Source organism: Protomyctophum bolini (genome assembly GCF_963924005.1).
Source record: "Protomyctophum bolini genome assembly, chromosome: 11".
NCBI lineage: Eukaryota > Metazoa > Chordata > Actinopteri > Myctophiformes > Myctophidae > Protomyctophum > Protomyctophum bolini.
The window spans coordinates 19,120,410-19,142,375 of record NC_137872.1 but is presented as its reverse complement, the minus strand read 5'-3'; the positions used below and the strand labels follow the sequence as shown (position 1 = coordinate 19,142,375).

At 40.5% G+C, this 21,966-nt stretch overlaps 1 protein-coding gene across 1 annotated transcript; it reads left to right on the top strand.

Annotated features, from left to right (window-relative positions):
* Positions 1-10,494: 10,494 nt before the first annotated feature.
* On the top strand, positions 10,495-21,673 carry amdhd2 (amidohydrolase domain containing 2). The gene is made up of 12 exons (XM_080776161.1): positions 10,495-10,538; positions 12,160-12,325; positions 13,194-13,330; positions 14,191-14,330; positions 15,419-15,473; positions 15,617-15,853; positions 16,957-17,045; positions 17,643-17,787; positions 18,503-18,610; positions 19,074-19,142; positions 20,167-20,268; positions 20,835-21,673. Exons 2-12 carry the CDS (start codon positions 12,243-12,245, stop codon positions 20,906-20,908), a joined length of 1,239 nt encoding a protein of 412 aa, XP_080632287.1. The 5' UTR covers positions 10,495-10,538; positions 12,160-12,242; the 3' UTR covers positions 20,909-21,673.
* The last annotated feature ends 293 nt before the right edge of the window (positions 21,674-21,966 follow it).

Sequence of the window (21,966 nt, the reverse complement as noted above, 5' to 3'; positions counted from 1 at the left end):
GGATCTTGATTCTGGTGACTAATCATACATTTTCAAGGATGTGGGGTACATTGGTAATATTTAGATTTGTCCTGTGACCATAGCAGCCATTTTTTTTTCAAAATGGCCGCCACCTGCTGTTATTTTACAATAACTCAAGTTTTAGACCACCTAGGATCTTGATTTTGGCGACTAATCATACATTTTAAAAGATGAGAAATACAGTGGTACTATTTAGATTTGTCCTGTGACCATGGCATCCATTGTTTTTCAAAATGACCACCAACCTGCTGTTATTTTACCAATAACTCAAGTTTTAGACCACCAAGGATCTTGATTCTGGCGACTAATCATTACATTTTCAAGGATGAACTTTCTCTGGGAGAGGTAAGGGCTTATTTCAGGTGCAGGTTGAGTTTCTACTGACAGGACATTAAAAGGAGGTGGGCTTTCTGGCCTTTGACTTGCCCCTTTCAGGTACAGATGCACAGTTTGACTTCACTGGCCACTGCAGGGAACTGTGGGGGAGAAACTTTGGTCTCTTGACACCCCGATTAGGTTCAGGGTTTTTTTTGGTCGAGACTTGCCTTTCATGACATCTTTGCTGCAGCAGTTGATCTCCTTACTGCCAGTGGTGGCACACTCTGGGTCTCTGGGGCATTGTATCTTGGTGGCCTCCTGCCAGTGTTTCTCCATCCTTCTCCTGAGCTCTGTGTTCTGGGGCTCTGTTATAGTTGTATAACTTACATTGTCTTGGCTGGAGATTGCTTTCCTGCAGGGTCCAGCCCAGTCTTGTGCAGATGGCTGCTGGCCCACCTGGAGGCCCCAACCTCACTTGTTCGGTTGGTGTGATTAGGTGGGGTGGTCTTCCCCAATCAGGATGAGGGGTTTGACCCTTTCAAACGGCAGTCTGGCCAAGTGTCTGTATTTAGTTGTGAGTTTAGATACAGGATACGATTGCTCACCCAGCCCCAGGTGACATGAGGTGAAGGCTCCTTTGATTTGGTAACATTGCTTTGGTTGACATGCTGGGGACACAGAGAAAGACACTGATGCCTTCAGTGTCTGCACATCCTGCCTGATGGTCCTGAAGCCAAATCTTCTGTCTTCAGTCTTTCGCTCACTGTTCACTGCTCACTGTTCACCTCACCAAATTTAGCCCAAGGAGTTTGACCCCTAGTTTGGCCATAGACCCCCTAGTTTGGCCATAGCCACTTGTCCAAATGTGCCGACATGTGCTGACCTCATCACATCTGTGATGATGGCTATGGCCGTTTTTAGCCAATGTAGTGTTTTTTGTGCAAAACTAATGCTTGGAATGGATCCAGAATCATGAAAAGCCCCTAGTTTGATATGCCACATGCTACTTAAAGCATAATGAAATTTAGAACATTTAGCCTTATATTGGTTGTTGATGGTACCCAACTTTCAGCAGCTGTCAAACATGCCCCTAGGGTGGTCAAATAGAAACCAACGTGGGATATGTTAGTAGACACCTTTACAAACATTGGTGAAGAAAATTCTTGGTAAGAAATGTATTCACAGATTTTATATTATTCTGATAATATTCCCTGAGTAAATTGGTAAAATAATAGCAGGTCCACCATTTTTGAAAATGTCTACCATCCATGGTCACAGGATAAATCTAAATAGTACAACTGTATTCCTCACCCTTGAAAATGTATGATTAGTCACCAGAATCAAGATCCTAGGTGGTGTAGAACTTGAGTTATTGGGAAATAACAGAAAGTTGGCGGCCATTTTGAAAAATGTCTACCATGGTCACAGGACAAATCTAAATAGTACCAATGTATCCCACATCCTTGAAAATGTATGATTAGTCACCAGAATCAAGATCCTAGGTGGTGTAGAACTTGAGTTATTGGGAAATAACAGAAAGTTGGCGGCCATTTTGAAAAATGGCTGCCATGTTCACAGGGCAAATCTAAATAGTACCACTGTATTCCTCATCCTTGAAAATGTGGGATTAGTCACCAGAATCAAGATCCTAGGTGGTCTAGAACCTAAATCAGTTAAACTTGTCAACTCCGTCAGATGTTCGTCAACTCCGTCAGACGTTCGTCCCGTGATGTTTTTGTTAATTTCCAAAGAAATAGAAAATTTGCTGTCAAATCTTTTGTGCTTATGTATTGAAACACCAACTGAAATGATACGTAATGATGATTTTTTTTTTTTTTTACATGGTTTTCATGTTATAATATTGAAAATAAAGGTTGAAATGACGGTTTTGAGAAATTGGATATTTCATAATAGTGTGATATTGGAACAAAATAATATTAAAAGATTTGTATTACTTAACTTGATTACTGAAAGCCATTATAAGATAACTGAGGACTTTATATTATTGTTGAAATGATAAAATTCAATTAAAAGGGATTTTAGTGTGTCTGACGGAGTTGACATGAATCAGGTATTAAGTGCATAAATGTCCCATTTTAGAAAGAAATGTTATGCGAAAAACCTGTTCCTTCTCAAGATTGGTATTTGAGACCTGTGTCTACAAATACATCTATTTGATTTGAATGTATCTTAAAAAAAAAAAAAATCCAGTTTGAAAAAAGTTTTGTCCCTTATCTCAAGAATGGGTGACATAACATTAGTAATAACATAGTAATATATAAAATACAATTAATACATAAAATAAATTCAATTACTTTGTGTTGTTGTTATAGAATGACTTAAAAAAACAAACAAAAAATATCAATCACATCTACATATCACAACCAGGCTATATTGCCAGCAGACAGGTGGACTGTAGACTCACTACAGCTGTCACAATGTGGTATACTTTGTTTTGACCCAACTAGCCTCCAAGGAGAGGCGAGCATGGAGCCGGACATCTGATGATACACGAGAGAAGACGCCATAGTCCAAAAAAATTGTAATAAAAGTAATATGTTTCATGTTGATTGTAATTTATGCATGATGCCATATATCTGTAAATATTCATTATTTTCTTAATAAATTATTGCATTTATACCCGGGTGTCCGTTATGTGTCCATTACCCTTAGATCGCGCCGCCGCGGATTTATTTATTTCCCAAATGGTCTAAAAATGAGTTATTTAGCATACTTTTACCAATGAATTAGCCTATACACAGACAACGACTGATTAGCCTATTTTGGACGATATGGGTCTTTTCTGGAGTCGGTGTGTATAGTCTCACTATAGTCGGTGTAGATTACCCGGCGGTGTTGCTGCCCCTCCCGGGAGTCGCGGCTCATGGCTCTTCACAGACGGCACAGAGACAGCAGTCACTACGCTGAACGTGTCAGTGTTGCTGCAGTGGTGTGAACCGTGCGGGCACTGGTGGTGGTGCTGAGTTCTGACAGCCGAGTCACAGCTTCTTCTTCTGAATTACTTTATCTTTGCCTTGGAAAATACATTTAGCGTTTTGCTGTTTCCCAAAACAAACCAGTGCGCGTTACTGTTTGCTACAAAGTGACTGGAAGCGGACGAGGTTTACAGACATACCAATAGTAGCCAATCATATGCTGATTAGGCAATTTGCTGTATAGCCTACCTACCCGATCACCAGGGAGCAGCAACAACACACACACACACACACACTACACACACAATAGCCTTCTATACAAGTAAGACGCGCAAACGCGGGAAGCGCACGCAGCTCGTATTTATTTGGGTCTAAAGATTTTTTATAAAGTTAATTTTTTGACCTGGCCCCTTTTGTGCCCATATATGGAGCTGAGTGATTTGTTTGTGTGATGCAACACACTCCATATTTGGGTAACAGCGTCACAGACAGACAGGTCGGCTAGGGAAGGCTAAGCCTTCCCTAGCCTTACACACCCGCCGCCTATGGGCACTGTACTGTAGGCATATAATACCTGGCTATAGGTGAAAACAAAAGAAACCTGATTAGCATTTGAGTACTTTTAACACAGAACTTTTAACACGGAATTTTGCGACAGAGTCACAGAGGGTCAATAATTCCCAGAAACTCTAATGTTAATATAAAATGTCCACGAAAATCTTCATCGGGGCTAAAAGGGGCTATTTAATTCTTCATGGGGGCTACAGCCCCATAGCCCCCACAGACTCGACGTCGTTGCATCTTTGGAAACCCAGTCACAGACTCACAGATTAGTAATTTTGTAACTGCAGCAGAGCCGAAGAGTTTGATCAATCCTCAAGGGGGCCCGTTTCCCCCCCCCACACACACGCGCACACACACGCGCACACACACACACACACACACACAGACACACACACACACACACACACACACACACACACACACACACACGTACACGTACACACACACACACGTACACACACACACACACACACACACACACACACACACACACACACACACACACACACACACACACACACAATTTAATTAAATTCAATTAAAAGGGCCTACTACATGTACTTCATAGGGATAAGTTAGACACTTGAATAGTTTATTTAGACTATAAAATAACTATTAAATCACGTTGGTAATTTATTTAAGCTATATTAATTTGCTTCACAGATTTACAGCCTCCAAGCCTCTGGCTGATTTGGCCACTCAGTTGCAGAGCAGTTGGGCAGTTGACCTTGTATGCCATATTTAAACTGTTTATGTTTTGATGTAACTTGTAAAGTAATGCCCTGGACAGGCTGGGTGACGATCATCATACAAGTGTGTTGCACAAAAGTAGAGAAAATAGCAGATCTAAGCACACAACACCTCGTGAGTCGTGATGCAAGGAGGTGTGAACTTGTAGATCGGCTATTGTTAATTTTTATTTTATTTTTATAGCAATATAAAAAAAAAATCAACCCGACAGCAACAACTTAATTGCATATTGTCTGTCGGGCAGAAACCTTGTATCTTCATAATGGAACTTTTCCCCCTGTCATAAAGTTAAAGTAGTTAAGTCTGTGTTTAAAAAAAAGTAGGCTAACAGTTCTGGAGATATGAAGTTTGACGATATTGTGAGGTTGACCTCAACTCATTGAATTCCATTTTGGGCAGGGCCTGGGGGAGGATCAGGCAGCACACTGACTGCACAGTGCACACTTTGACTGTGCACAGACAGCAACATACTGCCTACAATACTACTGCACACAATAGCCTGCTACTGCAGTGCACTCTGCAGATTCAGAAGAGACGACACAGCACTGGTGGATTTTCTGGTGAAACTACTATACTCGAGTCCAAAACAGGCATGTATTTTTATTGATTGATTGGTTGATTTTTTTTCTTTTAAATAGTTCCTGAAGAGAGTTGGCACAGAGCAGCATGGGTGCTATGCATGCAATGCGATACAATGAATTCATTCAAAATGTTGTTCTATTTGTAGACTGCGATTTTTTTTTTACTGTGCAGGCTCTATTGGATGCTTACATTTAGGCATTTGAGGATTATACGGTACTTTAGACAAAAGTAAGCTCCAAATATACACACTTTTAGACACACCTGTATCCACACAAACAATCATTTCACCTCCTTGCCTCATGGGAACAAAGTGTCTTTTCCTTTGATACAATATACTGTTTTCTGATGAACGCTTCTGACCTAACAGTAGGCCTATACATGTGAAGCTATTGTAACTTTGTTTGAGTTACGCATTTGGGCATGCAACATTGGCAAAAACGTTCTAATCTCTCCAATATAGCGCCAATAGCCGATCTACAAACCTCCCTCGTGTCACATCAGGACTCGTTGCTTGTAGGTCGGTCATACGACTATGAATAATATAGGCTATGGCATAAAAACATGGAAAGATGTAAAGTGGGGATACTGAGTTTAATGATGCATGAGTAAGTATATTGTTACATCATGTCGTTGTAGTTGATGATGAATATAATGGGTTAGAGTGTGGGCCTTTGGCGGCAAGGTGAGTTGTATAGAAGTCCTCTCAACTGGCCTACAAAGTCCCAGTTTCTGGCTCATATGTATCTCCCAGTTCTGCGTTCAAATGCCCTGGTTCTCAATGTGGGTTCCTGCCCGGGACCACCAGGGGTCCAAAATGGATGGGTTTGTAAGGGCCGATTCATACTCCTTTTTAGTGCCGACAAAAAGTCGACTTGCGATGGATCCTCGACTCGACTTTAGTATGAGTATGAGCATGAGCGTTAAATGAACAGAATCACAGGAATGAATAAAGAAAGGTAGAGAATCGCGTTAGTGCCTTGGAATAGTAAAAGACTGCGGTCCTACTCCACTCCTCGAGTGTGCATGTAAATGTGCACATACTACATACACATGTAGGTGGTGGGTTGCCAAGGCCAACAAATGTTGAGATCAGTGACTAAATATGGGTGCCTTAGGTCTTCACAAACATGTGAGGTAATGGCCTTCCACTCCTCGCACCTAGCGTAGAAATACTTAATACTTAATTAGCAGTTAGGCCCTCATAGGTGCTAGAAGTCTCCTCACTCAAGTTCTCACCCAAGCAAACCAAAATAAATACATATTTTCAGTGGAATTCATGGAGATTTTGCGAACCGGGAAAGCATCTGTGTTTTCAAAAATAACAGATCAGATCAAATACATAATTTTGGAGGTCCTTGACTGACATGAAAGGTTTGAGCGCCACTGATACAGCAACATGCATTTTTCAGAAAAGTTAGGATTCATCTGAAACAGGCAAACGATTATATGGGCATACTGTATTCCTTTTGCAACTTGGCGAGCATTGACCTTTTTGGTATACATTTTCAGGACACAGAGACAAAATCAACATGCATGCACAGGAATTTTGAAAGGAATAACGTATGTTTGACAGATTAATATTATGTTACTGTACACTGACGAGATCCATGTGTGAACGCCATACACTGCATGGCTATAATAAACGAATTACTGCTCATTAACCACTGCTTGTGTTTTCCTTTCCCTTCAGAATAGCAAGGAGGGTTCTATTTTAATCTTTTTAGTTAGTTACATTCGTTAATCTATAGTTTTCCAATAGAGGCTGTATATTTTTAACCCATATGATCTTTCTTTCTCCACAGGCTGCAGGGTGGAAAGGTCTAAAAGCTCCACTGCTGTGAAACTTTGCACGCACCCTTTCGTTTCTTTTAAGTAAACTAAAGTGCATAGAGCAGATCATATAATTCATTCATTGGGAGATCTAATTGTCAGAGGTCCTTTGACGAATGACTGTGAGCTTCAGTTCTTGAGCGCTTCCCACCCTCTACCATATTGCTGAATTTCGTGGAAAATGACAGCACAGAACTGCCAAAACTGCGAAAAATGGCAGAATCTATATGAAAACAATAAGCCCTTCGTGCTTGACCCCTAATAATTTAATATTAGCAGTCGCTTACATATAGGCCCCTAGGCTCCCACTAATATTGTCAGCCAATTACAATGTGCACGTTACCCCTGTGATCATGCATAAATAAGTAAGTCGGAGGGGATATATCCTTGACTCTCTTGACTCTCTTGAAAAGTAATTAAATTTTTTCACAGTTAGGAAGTTAGGTAGGTTACTCCAGAAGAAGAATAAAGTGTGAAAATAACTATAGTCTTTGGGCAACCACACTAATAATAATAATATTATAGAAGAAGAAGAAGAAGAAGAAGAAGCAATAAAACAAGCAAGCAGTTAAAACAATAGCAAAGAACATTAAACGTCACTGAAATCTGCCAGAACAGAACAGTGAGTACAAGAATAGAAACAGACTTGAGTTGTGCTTTAAAGAGAGACAACTTTAATTGGATAAGGTGAGTGTTGTATTTAAAGTTTAAACTTATATTTTTTAGTTGACTAGGGTCCGTCCCTGGACCTATACTAGGCCCACTCCCTTTTCTCCCCTCTACACCCAAATGTCTTTGTCTACAAGCTCAACAGTTGTGAGCTTGTAAATAAATATGTTTGCTTATTTTCTCTGGATATTTTGTTTGTCTATATATATGTAAAAAACTATAATATATTCTGTGTATGTCTCTGTGAAAATGTAAAACGTTTTTCACATGTCTGGCATACTTTGCAACAAAATATTGCCTACAATCACACCATATTAATATTATTCATCAACTTGCATCAGAACAGTGGGATTTAAGTTGAATATCTTTTAAATGTCCTCTCATTTAACTCTGAGAGTGTGCAAATGGTTTTGTTTTGCTGCTATTCCTCAACAGCTGACCTCAGGAAACTTCGTCTTTTGTGATTTTGACATGTGCAATTGTGCATTACTGCATTGTATTTCTCACACTGCAACTGCCCCATGCTTACCAGAGGGGTGTGTGTGTGTGTGTGTGTGTGTGTGTGCCATCACACCAGTGGGACTTGACTGGAGCTGACTTTTCAATTAAAGTCTATTGTGCTGCTTCCCATTTGCGCTGCTGTGCCTGTGGTGGCACATTGCAAATGCTGACTGGACACATTAATATTCTCATAAGTTCCATTTTCCTTTCATTGCTCCGTCCCTTCCTCTGTACTTGGAGTTGGAGGGTGGAAATATTGTATTTCCCTGCAGTAGACAAGTGCTCTCTCTGTGTGTGTGTGTGTGTGTGTGTGTGTGTGTGTGTGTGTGTGTGTGTGTGTGTGTGTGTGTGTGTGTGTGTGTGTGTGTGCGCGCGCGCGCGCGAGCGCGAGCGAGAGAGCGTGCGCGTGTGTGTATAACAGGGTTATACACATTTATACACAATTTAATGTTACACTTTCTCATTATAGCCGTTCACTGCAATAGTTTGTGCCAATTCCTCCCAGAAAAATGGAACACTGGATGCCAGGAAGCCTGTGAAAGTTTCCTTACCTTTGGTGCCATGGAACTAACATTTCCTAAACACTTCATCCCTGGGCATGTCATAATAGGCAACATTGAATGGAAATTGGCTGGAAAAACATTTTTCGGTGAAGAAGGATTAAATTGGAGGGGACCAAGTACAGACCCCTGGGGAACCCCAATCAAAATATAGCCTATAGCATTATTAAACTAGGTTAGGTCGGGGGCCACAGCTGTAGAATGATTGTGTGTGGAGCATGTGCGTTCTACAAATGCATTTTGTGTTCAAAGTTCAAACACAATGATTTATAGGCTAATACATTTGTGCACAGTATGAGCACAGGGTGATAGATACAAGGAAAGACACCTCCAGAAAAGGTGGCTGCTAAATCAAGAGACGTATTGAAGGAACTCACGAGGAAGAACAAACAACATGGTAACAGACAGCCAAAAACTGAAATCAGGACAATTAGAAGACCACACTGAACTACCTCCATCCAAGAAACCCAGAGAGAACTTGAAGATGCCAGCTAAGGTTTGCAAACCACCTCAGACAGCGAGGTACTAATGGAAACCGAGTCAGCTACCATGCAGCCGTGCCTCTGGACTTCAATAAACTCATTCCAACATTCAGATCCCAATTAATACGGGCCATAGGAAAAGAAAAAGGCCGAAAGACTGAAGAGCATAAATGCACCACAATGCTCCAAGAGACTTAAACCTCAGTTAAAAGAACTTGCCAATTTTTGTTATATTTCGAAGGTCTGTCTGTCTGTCTGTCTGTCTGTCTGTCTGTCTGTCAGGTTGGAGGGTCCCCAGTTCAAATATGATTATTTTGGTCACGGCCTGAAAAGATTGAGAACCACTGAGGTCTGTCTGTCTGTCTGTCTGTCTGCCTGCCTGCCTGCCTGCCTGCCTGCCTGTCTGTCTATCTCACCAGATGTATCTTTTGGATGTTTTTGAGCTGAAAGAGACCAAAGCCCTCCTCACTTTTAAACATGGATCATGTGCTCTCTCTATAGTTTGTATACAGTAGTTTCAATGTACAGATTTTCTTTTTAATATTACTGTTTTTTTATGATAGACTGATGATAGATTCAGTTTACCTAGATTACGATTTCTATATGCATTTGATGTATTACCTCATGTTGACCTTGCACTCTCTGGATTAAGAGCCTGGGTCTCTGAATCTGTGGACATTCTTTTTCCACTGCTTTTGCTATAGGTTTCTGCCTTTCTCTAGTTTAATTTTCTTTAGGTAGTTTTTAATGTCTTTGTCTTCTATTTTGCTTTAACATATATTGTATGAAGCACATTGTACTGCACTTGTATGAATTGTGCTATATATAAATAAAATATTGACTGATTGGTTTAAAAAAAAATGTATGTGTCCTCACTGTAATGTATCCTCTGACTAACTGGAGGTCAGTAGACTACATAGCATTGACCAAAAGAAAAAGATAAGAGTACAGCTGCATAAAGATTAGCCTTGATTTCAAACAATCAAAACGTGCACTCACTGCACTGGTATAATATATAACTTTTTAACAATTATTTTTAACCAACGAAAATCACTTAAACTACCTTTAATACCGGTCCAAACATTTTTATAAAATAAAAGCTCCCCTGGGGAGCATCTTAATACAGGTAAAAAAAAATGAAGAAAGATTACCGGTAAAGTTCTAAGCTTTTATTTTGAAGTCAGAACTGGAATTTGTCTTTGTATTAATAAGTCTCATTTGACACTTTCTTCCTCGTGTTTTGGTTTGACCAGCTGACTAGCTCCGGTCTGTCACGTGACACTATCTATTCCGTTTAATTTATTTCGGAGCTGATCGTTTATGGGGTAAGTACTCAACTGTCATGTTTACCTGATAATAGCGACTTTGTCACTTTGATCATCAAATCAAATATATCTGCATCTGCATTAGCCCTGAAACATGACTGTCATGATAATCAGCTCGTGATCGTACGAGCGTCATGTCAGTGAACTGAACCATGGCTACATCTGCATCTGCAAATGTGTCTTTTTAAGTTATGACTTAAAGTTATGCCGCACCTCGATGAAGACTTTGGAATGTGTAGATGGACTCTGTGTCCCCGCATGGGGGTGAACGGGGTAGGTAGATTACTTGAGACACACACAGAAGTTGTCCTGAGATAAAATATAAACATCTACCCTTCATTTCAGGATGTCTACTTTAATGAAAGTATGAGTAAGCACTAAGCATCCATGAAAAAGGGACATAAAAATATGACTTCTAAAAATAAGTGGTCCTGTCCTGTGGCTCAACTTGCCCCAGGTTAGGGGTAAATTGATCCAAGTGTTGACCCACATTTTCTTTTTCCTTATTATAATTTATTATTATCATCATCAAGTTTAAACTTGAACAAATAATGTGTTTACTTATCAAAAATAATTGCATATCACATTTTCCTTTTGCAAATAGTCTTATTTTCTTAACGGTTATTTAGACAACAATATATTATTAAATAAAGTTTTTTATTTAGAACCATTTCAGACAAACTTGTCTAGAATAATACTTCAGACTATTCACATGGTTGTATGATTGTATGATTTGTATCGGCAAATCACTAACCTGTATAGCATTTTAATTAGACCTGGGTAAATTAAATTTGCTTTGATATTCTACCTTACATGTAGAAATCTTACTTTGGCAGAACTTTGTGTGTGCACACGGACTGTATTTATTTTATAGAATACTTACTTAGTTGTGCGACACAGAGGAAATTGCCGATCTACAAGCTCACAATGCGTTGCATCACATTGTCTTCTGAGCTTGTAGATCTGCTATTTTAGCTATTGTTGAGAATAAAAATGTAAATATCCGGTATTTGTTTTTTTGTGCCCAATAAAATAAGAGATGCCAGGTTTAATGTGGTTAAAAGTAATTAAGCAATGTTACAAAATAATTAGTTTGACCCGCAGGGCTCCATTTTCGTCACCGCTAAACCCCTTATCCCTAAACTTTTTTTTTACTATTTTGAAAAACATTTTTTAATAGTTGAACTAGCCAGTCTACATTGACATGTTGTGAGCTTGTAGGCCATTTTTACTTTTCAAGAATGTTTAGCAAAATAGTAAAAAAAAAAGAAAGTTTAGGGATAAGGGGTTTAGCGGTGACGAAAATGGAGCCCATAGTCTCCGACTCCATGCGATTTAATCTTATTTAAATATGGGGTCAAAGTCAAGAACTGCACCTTAATGTGATAAGATATCATCTTCCTATATGGGGATTATCTATGCTTGGTCAATTCATTACCGCATATTTTATGGCATTCATAGGTCAATATCTATTCCATAGCAGTGTTATAGTGGATATTGTGCATATTCTTTCTTACTCTGTTTGCTTCAATCTAATGCTTGTAAGTCGCTCTGTATAACAGCGTCTGCTAAATGCCTAAAATAGATTATTTCATTTTCATCTGACTTTTAACACCTGAAGCAAGCGGACCATCCCACCACACTGAGCGGATCTACTTCCGTTCTGAGGGAGAAGGTGAACTATTGGTCCCATTCCGCCGAAAGATGCCATCCAATAAGTCTGTGTCTGATGCTCCGATCACCCAGTTTGTCAACTGCCAGATACTGAGAGACCACAAGCTGCAAAGGTATAGCACACAGACACGCACGCACACACAGTCACACACACACATAGAGAGAGAGAGAGAGAGAGAGAGAGAGAGAGATAGGGACTGAGGAACTGAACAGTGAAATAGCTCTGATGCAAATACCTTTCTTAAAACCCAGTGTGCCTATTTTGGGCGAGCCATTATGAGTGAAAATGTTCGACGTACGACGAATGGTACATCAAAATTATTATAAAAATGTGTATTATAATTATAATTATTACTATGAAGAGTCACTCCACACCACAACTATAACGACAGTGTTGATCAATATCGCTGAGATGACTTTTAGGGCGATTTGACAAACGATAGATACACTGTCTGACAGCCAGTGAAAATATCCATCTCATTGTTCAACATGTTTACAGAGCGTTAACGATATTATAGTTAACCATGTAGTGTAGTTATCATTCTTGGGTTTTGGACGGCCCTACAGTATGTCTGTCACATATATATTTACTTATAGGTGAATTCATGATGAAAGTGAAAGCAAAAGACTTCTCAGTTGGGACTTTGGACGGGAAATAAGCCCAGCACTCAAACCTTTTGAGTCACTGTTAAAGTCCCAGAGGTCTTACAGGCCCACCTTTAACCAAGCAAACAAAACGACACTGCCCCACCCTGTCCCTAGACCTTCAACCAGGTGAGGAGCAACTCCAAATCACAAAAGAGGGGGAAAGAGGCCTCGTTCTTATATTATTTGACAATTTGGCCAATGTTTGACCAGTTTTTATAGTATAGTTTGTTGATTACTTTTTATGCAGCATCCCCCTGGGGGTCCAAACCCACAGGTTGAGAACCAGGTGTGTGTGTGTGTGTGTGTGTGTGTGTGTGTGTGTGTGTGTTGTAGAGAGGACCTCTGGGTGCGCGAGGGTAGGATTCTGGACCCAGCGAAGCTGTTCTTTGATGAACAGGGTTCTGCTGACCGGCGTGTCGACTGTGGCGGCTGCATCATCGCCCCGGGCTTCCTGGATGTCCAGATCAACGGTAATGGAATGAGGTTACGGGTCCATTTGGTGGCATTTGTTGGTTGAATCCTGCTTCTGTTGGTTGAGTTAATGCTCTGTCACCAGACTTTCCACAGTACTTCCTCAGTACCTGTGCAAAGTCTAGTTTCTGTTTACTGTATACAGATGGACTTCACACACCAAAAATAGCAGATCTACAAGCTCACATGTCACAGTGACACCTGCATGCAACTAGAATAACGTAAAGTTTTAATGACGTCACAGGCTTTAGGCTTTAGGTCATAGTAGCCATAGGCTCTCATCCATAATGAACTGAATCAACTGTAAGTGCAAGTTAAAAACAAAGAAATCACCCAGAATGGGGTTACAAGAGGTGCTCAACCATCAACAGGGATAAATGATAACAAAATTGAGAACCTAGAGTCTAAATTCAATGCAGGAAACTACCTTAAAACTGTAATAACATAACATTCACCCAGGGGACAGCAGATGCTAAAAGGCTGGGTTTTGACTATGATGCAGTAGCTCTTGTCAACCAGTAGGTGTCCTAACTGACCACAGGATATACAGTACATTGCAACCACCACATAGTTATTATTCACACAAAAAAACTGTGAGCTTATAGACATGCTACTTTAACTACTTTTGTGTGACACTCTTGTATGATAAAGTAGGGCATTAATTTATGAAAAAAATAATAATTAAATGAAGAAAAAAATAATATATATAGATAGATAGATAGATAGATAGATAGATAGATAGATATATATATATATGGTATCTATTTGCATGTCCTAGACCTAGTAGACTGGGAAGAGTTGTTACACATTAAACATTGACACAAGTATGACACTTGGATTCTGCCACGTGTCGTCCTAGGAGGGTATGGCGTTGACTTCTCTCAGGCTACCGATGACGTGAGCGCCGGGGTGGCCCTTGTGGCCAAGAAGATCCTGGAGCACGGTGTCACGTCCTTCTGTCCCACGCTGGTCACCTCTCCTTCTGCCGTCTACCACAAGGTACAACTTCACCACGCCACTAGACTGTTTTAGTAAGTCTATTATTAGTTGCAGCGATGGAAAAAGTACTGAATTCTTTTTTACGTAAGTAAAAGTATCAATAGTATAGTACAAGTCCCATATTCAAAATGTGTTTGAGTAAAAGTACAACAGAACTGAAATCAAAATGACCTTTTACCAAAAGTAAAAGTACTCATTGTGCAGAATGTCCCAAATCACGACTCACGAGTTCAAAATGTATTCAAAAATCTGTGGAAAATTGCTGATCAACAAGCTCACAAAGCGTCGCATGCATTTTGAGCTCGTAGATTGGGTATTTTCAAATGAAGTGGTTAATGTAAGGTTAGTATTATAAATCTGAAGTAACTAGTAACTAAAGTTTTCAAATAATTGTAGTGGAGTAAAAGTACAATATTTGCCTCTGAGATGTAGTGGAGTAGAAGCATTGAAAATTGGAAATACTGAAGAAGAAAGTAAACCTATCTCAAAGTATTCATGTATTTAGTTACTTTACACACCACTGAGTAATTATTCAATTTAACCACTTAAGCCCTACTGTATGTATGTACTTTGTCGTCTGCGATTTGTGACCTATGGTGTTGTGGGTCATGACCGAAAGAATACAAGCGGCTGAAATGAGTTTTCTCCGATGGGTGGCTGGCATCTCCATTAGAGATAGGGTGAGAAGTTCAGTCACGCGAGAGAGACTCGGAGTAGAGCCGCTTCTTCTTCGCCGTCTCCCTAGGGAGGTCCTCGATGCACGTCCCACTGGGAGGACCACGGGCAGACCAAGGCGCAGATGGAGGGATTACATCGACTCACTGGCTTTGGAAAGCCTCAGGATCGCCCAGGAGGAATTTACTAATGTTGCTCTGGAGAGGAATGTGTGGAGCTCTCTGGTGGAGCTGTTGCCCCCGCGACCCGACTATGGATAAGCGGTTGAAGATGGATGGATGGATGGATTTGTGAAGATACCCGATCTACAAGGTCACAACGTGTCACTATGCGATATGTGTTGATCGACTACTTTCCTTACTTCTGAAAAGATTTTAAATTGTTGATTTTGGTTTTATTTAATTAAATCCTAGGTCATACCTCAGGTCAAAGTTCAAAATGGAGGAATGGAAGGAGCTGGGATTCTAGGTAATATTCTTCTTTTACAGCTGTATAGATTAGGGCTTTGAACTAGTCGACTATTCAACAAGTCGACTAGTAAATTCACTAGTTGACCGCATTGGTACTAATTAAAAAAATAATTTTCATCATCTCTCTGCTTCCCTGTGTAGGCCTTCACCTGGAGGGTCCGTTCATCAGCAGGGAGAAGAAGGGAGCCCACCCGGAGAAGTACCTGCGGTCCTTCCAGTCCGGAGGAGAAGGTGGAGGAGCAGGCGGAGGCGTCAGTGACCTGCTGGAGACCTACGGCAGCCTGGACAACGTGGCCATGGTGACGCTGGCCCCCGAGCTGCCGGGCAGCCAGGCGGTGGTGAGGGAGCTGAGCCAGAGAGGCATCACCGTGTCCCTTGGTGAGCCTCCTTTAGCTGCGTCTAGGGCTGTGGGCTGTCGCCGTTACAACATTTAAGTTGAAGATTAATTGTCGCACAAATAATTGCAATTAATGATTTCATTGTATTTCTGTTTGCTTTTTAGGCTTTGTAATCACAAATTGCACAGGGCAGATATGAAATCACTGACACGTTTAATAATATTATAAATATATATATATTTGTTCTTTTTTACAAATGTGTGGAAATAGTTGATCTACAAGCTTACAAGTAACACATCACTTTCATGATGTGTTGTAAGCTTGTAGATCAACATTTTTCAACATGGATTCATGGAAACGATTGTGATTATCTAAAATAATTGCGATTAGACGGTTATGAAATAATACAGGGTATGCGCGTGACATCATCATCATAGCCATAAGTTATGCGGTAACGCCTACTGAGTGGCAAAAAACTACTTTCTGGCCTTGACAGCCCATACATCCAAACAGAAAAGTCCTATCTGATTGCATTAAACAACGTTAAACTCAGTTTGCCACTCGATTTGCCACTCACTTTATCCATGCGCATACGCTCTATTCTGGCCTATCTGCATCTACAGGTGCTATGTCAGCCACCCCAAAATCATGTATTTACATGTAGGCAAAGTAAGCCTAAAGCTTCAACCTGAAGCTTTAATCTAGGGCTGCAACTATCTATTATTTTCTTTGCGATTATTCTAACGATTGCCTTTTCAATTAATGGAATAATCGAGATTGAGAAGCACTTTTTTCGTTTAATTATTATTATTATTTGTAGTAGTAATATTATTGTATGTCAACAAATCAACACAATTCCTTTTTCTAATTGATCATATATAATCAACTAAATCTGTGTGAACATTGCCTTAGGTATTCTCTCAGGCCCCTTTTCCACCAAAATAACTTTTGTTCTAGAACTGGTTTCCGTTCTTAATTTTTTATGATGGTTTATATACACATCTGCATCTTCCAACCTGACACGATCTGAACCCATTCAACCCAGGTGGATATGGTGTGCCTGCTGCTTAGTTCCACTGTGATGCTCACACCCTGCTTGATGTTTGCTTCGTCATTCATACTGTACTGTACTATACTGTGTAGGACACTCGGTGGCCAACCTGTCCCAAGCAGAGGATGCTGTTAATAATGGAGCCTCCTCGATCACGCATCTCTTCAACGCCATGAATTCCGTGAGTCACATCTACAAGGCTGTGTGTCTGAAATCAAATACAATTAATGTAGAGTAGACCGATCATATCGGGATCCGTGGCCTAATGCATATCGCTGTTGTCGGGCAGAAACCTCCTATCTCCATATTCTTAACTTTTTTCCCGTAAATTAACGCCCTACTTTGTCACCAAAAGCATCAAAAGTATAAGATACACACTCGAAAAGCGCCGCAAAGCTCATAAAAAAGTTGTGAGCTTGTCGATCTGCTACTTTTGATGCGTTTGAAATTGAAATCCTGAAAAGTAACGTTTTGGACATGTGAGACAATATCAAACTGGAGGGGGGGGGTCCTCGAAATAAAACATTTGAGAATCAATGCTACAGTAGTTGGACGTCAGATTTGTTGTGGCGGTGGGCTTGCTGATGACACGTTATTGGTTTTTAATCTGCTCTGAAGAAGGCTACTGCCAAAACTTCTCAATAAAAAAGATAACTTCCATCTTTTATTTTGGAGTGCTGCTTTTTCCACTTTGTTGGTTTAGTTTTCCTCTGGCAGTTTCCAGAGGAAGCGCACCTTCTTTCTTTGACACGTTTGTTGTCATGGTGTCATCATGCAGTTCCATCATCGTGACCCAGGTATAGTGGGTCTGCTAACCAGTGACCGGATCCCTGCTGGCAGGACGGTGTACTACGGCATGATCGCTGACGGAATCCACACCAACCCGGCCGCACTGCGCATCGCCCACAGAGCGCACCCTAGTGGTCAGTATTATTATTTTCTTTTTTACTCTATTCTGAACTCCCAGCTTTGGAATGAACTGAAAAATGGCGTGGCCTCAAAGTATAGTAAACTGATGCATGGCTTTATCTCTGAACTAGCCTCGGTACCCAGGCTTTTATTTTCATTCCCATTCGGCTCAAAAAATGATCTGTGAACCAATATTATCCAGCGCAAGTTCCATGCGCTACCCGACCCTCTAGACCAGAAAGCTACCCGGTAACATTCTCTGTTGATGTATTCATTTCTTAACTTTTGAAAGTGTTTTAATTAAATGTTTTAATTTGATTGTCTATCTTTAGCTGAGCAATACATCGGACACATTTCAGCGCACCGCCTTCATCAACGCTGATGAAGGTGGTGCGCTGAAACATGCCCGTCACATTGCTCTGAGAGGCAAATAAACTTCATAAAGGACTTTACTGAGTGCAGGTGAAAATAAGTAGCTTTTACTGGAGGAGATATGTGCTTGTCTGTGCTCTCCTGAGGGCCAAATGTATGACAGGGACAAGGGTCTGAAATACTCCGGGAATCAGAGAATCAGCACAACAACTTTATTGGGAGACGAAATTGGGAGAAGTACATTATTGTCCAAAGAAAAACGTGTTGGGAACGAGGGACAAATGGATAAAAGGATTAGGAGTTTACTGTAGTACTACATGAATAAATGAATGTGGGTTTTCGGGGTTTGTGCTTCAGGTCTGGTATTGGTGACAGATGCCATCACAGCCATGGGTCTTCCACCTGGACGTCACACGCTGGGACAGCAGGTCCTGGAGATACAGGGGCTCCACGCCTACGTAGCAGGTCCCAAAACTGTCATCATTGAGTGTTTAATTAATTTTCTTTCACCACTGGACATTTGTCACTGTGTTGGTTGGTGGCTGCGTATGTCAAGAGCCATTACAGTTAGCCTAAAGATAACTATTAGGTCATTGACAGAATTTAAAAACGTAGATTGTAATTGTATTGAAATCTGAAAATAGTTGAAGAATCATATATGCTTATTTGAATGTGGTTCAACCTCAAAATCAAGAGACGTGTGTTATCCGATAGCTCTAACAGAAGTTACTAGTTTATTGAGAAATTATAATTTATTTATTTGTATTATCCTAAAACGGTTGTTGTACTGTCTGGCACCACTGACTGTAATCTCACCAGCTCGGTTACCAAATGAAATGGATACAGGAGACTAATGTTTCATTCAGTGGGTTTACTGAGCACTACTGTATCTGGAATTCTGGATGCTGAATATGCTGTCCCATTGTAGGTACCACGACACTCAGTGGAAGTATAGCCACCATGGATATGTGTGTGAGACACTTCAAACAAACTTCGGGTGAGTCCTACAATAATAGTGTATGTATTTGTTGATATGAATTGAATACATAGAACCACAATGTAAAGAAGTCCCCTGAACCTTTTTGCGTTATTCTTTTTAGACTACATGTCTGACTGTACCTCGTGCTGTTTACTTTTGGTTCCATAATGGACATATTATGCCCGAGTTACACTTGGTTTCACGCTGTGTCACGCACTGCAAATAGCTAGCCAAAAATAGCGTCCCATTGCGACGCTTTGTGAGCTTGTAGATGTAGATTGGCTATTTTCAGTGTGCAACACTAACCTCGCTCCCAGCCTTTTCTCATCTCTCGAGGAGAAAAGCCTGGCAACAACCTAAGGTGTGCTGTGTATAGGCTTCCGTTGAATTGACTTGCACCAGAAGCTGTCTTTTTCAACGTTGTGATTGATAATAAAAAAAAGAAAGATCTTCAAAACATCCTGCCACACTAATAGCCAGCGCAACACCCCATCCTTTGTCCGCCTTCTCCTACCAAACCACACCGTTTGCACACATCTCACCATGCACAACACCAACAGACATGCCTGTCCAGACATCACGCACTACTTTGCATCCATGCAACTGTCATATTTACAGTACAATACCCATTTCTATGAAAGAACACATTCTTGCGCAAGACCACCAGCCTACGTAAAAATCGTCACCACTTTCCCGAGTTACGCCAACTCCGTTCACTTAATGGGGCCAGTCCAATGGCGCATTGTAGTCTACGGCGTTCACAGTGACACACGCGTTACATGAACCACGCGACCGGGATGATTTCTAACCCCTCAATGTCCAACCTTGCTGCCTCTGCTCCACTCATTCTACCTCAACCTAGGCTGGTAATCCAGCCTGACAGCGTGTCGCAGGTTCGAGTCCCGTTCCCGACGACCTTTGCTGCGTGTCTTCCCCCCCATCTCACTCCCCCTTTCCTGTCAAACTACTGTTAATCTGTCATTAAAGGCAAAACCCCCAAAAATATGTGTGTGTGTGTGTGTGTGTGTGTGTACACTGACAGGCTGCAGTATAGAGTATGCTCTGGAAGCAGCCTCTCTTCACCCTGCTCAGCTACTGGGCATCAGCGATCGGAAGGGAACCCTCAACTACGGCACAGACGCAGGTAACCATTCACTACAGGGATTTTACATGGCACAACAGGCAGTGTTTTTTAGGCTACTTTTTTCATTTATTTAAAATAAAATGTAAATAAATAAATGAATAAAGTAACACTGGCCCCTCTCACATATTAGGAGGGCAGTATGAGTCACCAGAACCAAGGAAGGGTGTTTTCAATTAATCTAATATGGTTTAAATGGAGTTTGAAGTTACAATGGGGTTGTATGCGAAGGGGGGCGGCTAAAATGAATATAAATTATCTAAATTAAATACTGAATCAAGCAACTTACAAACTGTCCGGGGTGTTCACAGAAGTATGAAATGACCCAAACATTTCTGAATGTGAAATATCCCTTTAAAAATGTTATACTTTCAAAGATTTTGAAAAATAGCTAAAATAACCGTTCTATACAAGCTCAGGACACGTTGGCACAATTAATACAAACAACAATTGATCATTAGCTGATTATTCTATTGTGATAATAAGCAGTTTATTGGTTGATCTAAAATAAGAGTTAAGTTAAGTTGACCGGGTTTCGCAGTGAGTATACAAATGTCTACCCTTCACAGACCTTGTTTTGGTCGATGAAGACCTCAACATCAAGGCAACCTACATTTCCGGGGAGGAAGTCTGGAGAGAATGACCATGGGTTTTGGTGGAGGGTGGTCGACACTGTGATAAAGCGCTCTCCTCCCAACGCTCTCAGGGGACGTTGTCACTGCCACAGTCCCCCGGCAGCACAACACTCAGTATAGGAGACAAAGGAGTGGAGCGCTGTCTGTCTGTCCAGCCCTGTACAGTATACATACAGTAAACAGCTTCTACTACAGGAGGAATAAGTGACTTCTACCATTGCTGTCAGGCAGAAACCTCTCATCTCCATATTTTAACTTTTTGTGTTTTTTTGTAAATTAGCGCCCTACTTGATCACACTACGGTGTCACACAAAAGCATCAAAAGTATAGCAGACCTAAAGCTTGAAATGAGGGCTTGTAGATCTGCTATACATTTAATGCTTTTGAATTTATTGTTGACATAATGTTGATTTATATGCATTTGTGTTTTTTCCTCTCAGATGTAATCTAACTAGTGTCTGTCATTTTCAGACTATTATTAGATTCAAAGCTTTCTTCGACCATGATTCCCAGGGGCTCTATACTATAGTTCCCTTCTGTTTTAGCTCTACACTAAATCATTTCACCAAAACTCTAAGCTCACAATGTGTTGCGTTGTGAGCTTGTATATCTGCTATTTGTGCAAAGCAAATGTCCCAGAATACTTATTGATGCTATGAGTCTGTATAACTGTGTATATTTTGGTATTGTGCAAATTGTAAAGTTTTTTATTTTTATTGATTAATCTGTAAATTGGATAGTTTACATGCTTATTTTAAATAACCAATAAACTGTTTATTATCAAACAAACACTTTATTCGGCTTTGTTTGTAGACCATTAGGCCTAATTGTGTAAACAATAGTCCATTTAGGTAACCGGAATGCTCGCCCCAAAACAGACTCGCCCAATTTATTTTGGAGACAGCTTGCCCCATGGTTCTTGTATTCTTGAATTTGTTTTAGTGAGGTTAAGGTTAGGAATATGTTTAGGCTGGGTTATGCATAGTTTTTCTGAGGTTAAGTTTAGGAATAAGGTTAGGTTTAGTCATAGTTTTACTGAGGTTAAGTTTAGGAATAAGGTTAGGTT